This window comes from Austrofundulus limnaeus, unplaced genomic scaffold (assembly GCF_001266775.1).
Source record: "Austrofundulus limnaeus strain Quisiro unplaced genomic scaffold, Austrofundulus_limnaeus-1.0 Scaffold108, whole genome shotgun sequence".
Lineage (NCBI taxonomy): Eukaryota > Metazoa > Chordata > Actinopteri > Cyprinodontiformes > Rivulidae > Austrofundulus > Austrofundulus limnaeus.
Window position 1 is genome coordinate 949,209 of NW_013952510.1, and position 3,062 is coordinate 952,270.

General features: G+C 34.8%; 1 protein-coding gene across 1 annotated transcript in view; it reads right to left on the reverse strand.

The window, feature by feature from the left end:
- Nucleotides 1-3,062, reverse strand: part of muc13b (mucin 13b, cell surface associated) — a 9,258-nt gene that overhangs the window by 4,232 nt on the left and 1,964 nt on the right. The window contains exons 2-9 of the mRNA XM_014013971.1: nt 2,031-2,255; nt 1,799-1,921; nt 1,501-1,607; nt 1,242-1,300; nt 962-1,125; nt 588-716; nt 444-486; nt 332-369 (exon numbers count right to left, since the gene is read on the reverse strand). Coding sequence (XP_013869425.1) covers nt 332-369; nt 444-486; nt 588-716; nt 962-1,125; nt 1,242-1,300; nt 1,501-1,607; nt 1,799-1,921; nt 2,031-2,255 — 888 coding nt within the window. The remainder of the gene's footprint in view (nt 1-331; nt 370-443; nt 487-587; nt 717-961; nt 1,126-1,241; nt 1,301-1,500; nt 1,608-1,798; nt 1,922-2,030; nt 2,256-3,062) is intronic.

Consider the following 3,062-nt stretch of genomic DNA (forward strand, 5'->3'; position numbering starts at 1 on the left):
ATGTACGTATTTCTATAAGTGGAAAATACGGTAACACTTTATATATAAAAACAATTAAATATTCTGACACCTCACACAGTAATGTAATAATATTTTTATGTAAATCATTGGCACTAATAAGTAGTTTATTGTTTTGTGTGAGATACAACTTTATGCAGGTTTGTGACACTTTTCTTGAGTCTCTGGAAAACTTTCCAATTCACAATTTAAGGGATGGTAAAAAAACAAATATCTAGAACAACTAATAAAAGCAAACAAAAATGAAAAAGCTCAAAGGAAAAACAAAATGTACATTTCCTTCCTGTCACTGATGAATTTGTTGTATACTCACTGTCTTCACAGTTAAAACCGGTGTGACCAAAATTACAACTGAAAGAGGAAAAAACAGGTTTATTTTAAACTGCTATAAAAACAGACGGATGGACAGACAGACAGACACTTACCGAACACATGTTGAATCGTCTGCTCTATAACCGCTGGGGCACTCTGCAAAAATARCAAGACGTCACTGTCAGTTTGTAGTAAAGTCTGACAAAGATTCACACTTTTTATTTTGCTGTCTCATTTTACATCCCAAACTTCCTTACCCACACAAATTCTGTCAGCAAAATCTGTTTTAATGTAGCCATTTCGGCATTGGCAGGAGAAAGAGCCATCTCCAGGAACGCATTCTGTGGTTTTTTCATCACAGGCATTGCTTTTGCACAAGTTTTCAGCTTTAAAATGAAAAAGAAAACAAATAATGTGATCTGCAAACTTTAGCACAGGAAATTTCAATATTTGATGTATAATATAATATAATATAATATGCACCAATCATCTACAAAAGAAAGAACAACAAACAATAAATGTACAACAATGATTTGCTTTTCAATTGTGATTAATTACAGACACCTGTATAATGTGATATATTATGTAATAGCTATTATTGTTTATATATTCACACACGTACAAAACTTACCATAAAAATCTGAGTCTTTGAGGATACATTTGCCACAAGCATAGTTTTTCAAACTGTCTGTAACGTCTTTTAAAGTAACATCGGAATTTGCTTGGAAGACAATTTCTATAGAGGCTTCAATGGTTCCAGTAGTCTTTGAGATAACTTTGCTGTTTATTTTTTTCCTGTTAAAAAATTATAATTATATTAGCAATTGTAACGCTAATAATAATAATAAAATACAAAAACAAGTGCAAAGTAGTGTTTGGTGTTAATAGACAGTGACTATTTTTCAACTTACCCGAGTTCCAGCACTGTAGATCCAGAATATTGTTTATTTGCTGAATACACTTTTTTTAACTGTGCATTTGGGGAGGGGGAAATAACACTTTGGTTAGGCTACCGTCTTGTTCACATCCATAAAATCTGATATTTTTATTTAGCTAAGCACAACTAGCTCTGTGYTGTTATGTTGACTCGAAATAATTCCAAGCTGAGCGTTAACAGTAACACTCACAAAGCCAGAACAAAAAGACAGGGAGACATTAAAGGTTTCTTACCTCAGAAATAATTTCCTCTGCGTTTTTTTTAAATGTCGCTGATTGCTTGTTAGCCATGTCTGATTCAAATGCTCTGGTTAGACCAAGCCGTCCAGGGAAAACTTTAGCTGAAAGAAGAAATTAAACAACACTAACAACACTATAGCGACTGCTACAGAGACTTAAAGTGATTTTTCATTTATTTTAGCTGAACATTCTTTGGAGGATTTTCAGTTGGTCTTAGATAAAAACTCAGCTAACAAATAAAACAATTCTTCCTTTTCTCTCACAAATCCAACTTAAAGCGATGARCCCTTACCCTTCTGACAGCTGTCGGTGTCATAGTTGTAAAAATCACCAGCCAGACACAAACACACATAATTCCTATCGGCACGAGGTTCACAGGTGCTTCCGCTGCCACATGGGTTCAAAAGACAGGCGTCTTTAAAAGTAAAGACAAGAACCACAAATTAACACAAAAACGTGAATGTTTTTAAGCATCTCATTTGAAATAAGTGAGCAATAAAAAAAAATGAGCAGATGTAAATTACTTGGAGATTCTGTMGTTGTAGGAACTTGTGTTGCTGAGGTTGAAGGTTTCGTAGCACCGGAATCAGTTGTTGCTGGAGTCCCTGTAGGTGGACTCTCTGGAGTTGCTGAACCTCCTTCAGCTGTGATTGTTGAACCTTCAGTCATGGTTGGAGTTGCTGAAGCTTCAGTCGCAGTTGGATTTGTTGATGCTTTAGTTGTTGATCCTTTAGTTTCAGTTGATGTGGCTGGTGAATATGACATTGTTGTAGGTGAAAGTGTACAACTGACTTCTTCACTCACACAAACACAATTAACGAAAGAGAGGAAATTAGACAGCAGTTAGCAGAGCTGTCACCTCTCAGACAGAAGGTTGACTGAATCCTGGCTGAGGACCAAAAACATRCATGATAGGCTAAYTGGTGAGTCGAAATTAAGAAGTGGGTACAGATAACGCATGTGAAGGAAATTTTGTAACTGATGAACAGAATGTTCGATGCAACATTGTATTTTATACTTTCTGATCATAGTAGGTAAGGTTAAAATAAACAAATAGTTGGTGTGTGTTTTATCATGTGTTCTTTCTTTTAGCCTAAACAAAAATGAGCTATGTTCTACGTCTGACGTAAAAGGTAACACCTCCAGAGGTGTAACCAGAAAGAGAAATACATCATAAGGTCAATTCATTATTATGGTAAAAATTTCTCTGCTTAGAGCAGGGCTGCTGTGTTTTGTTTTGGTTTTAGTTCAAAGCCTTGTGCTGAGGCCTGTGCTGAGTGCTGTATGAACCTGACTGGAGTCAGAAGATTGAGAATGAAGTTTTAAGAAGAAACCCAGTGGATTCCTGTTTTATTCAGACATATTGTACAAATTTGTACACACCATAAAAGAACAAAACTTTTGAAAAAAAAAAACACATTCACTTTTAGATGTAATCCTTTAGGGTCTAACGTGTCCACAAGTCAAATAAATGAACAATACAGTTATAAGTTAAAAAAATCAATTTAATTTAAAGCTATTATTACTAAATAAAGAAGGGAAAATGTATACATTTT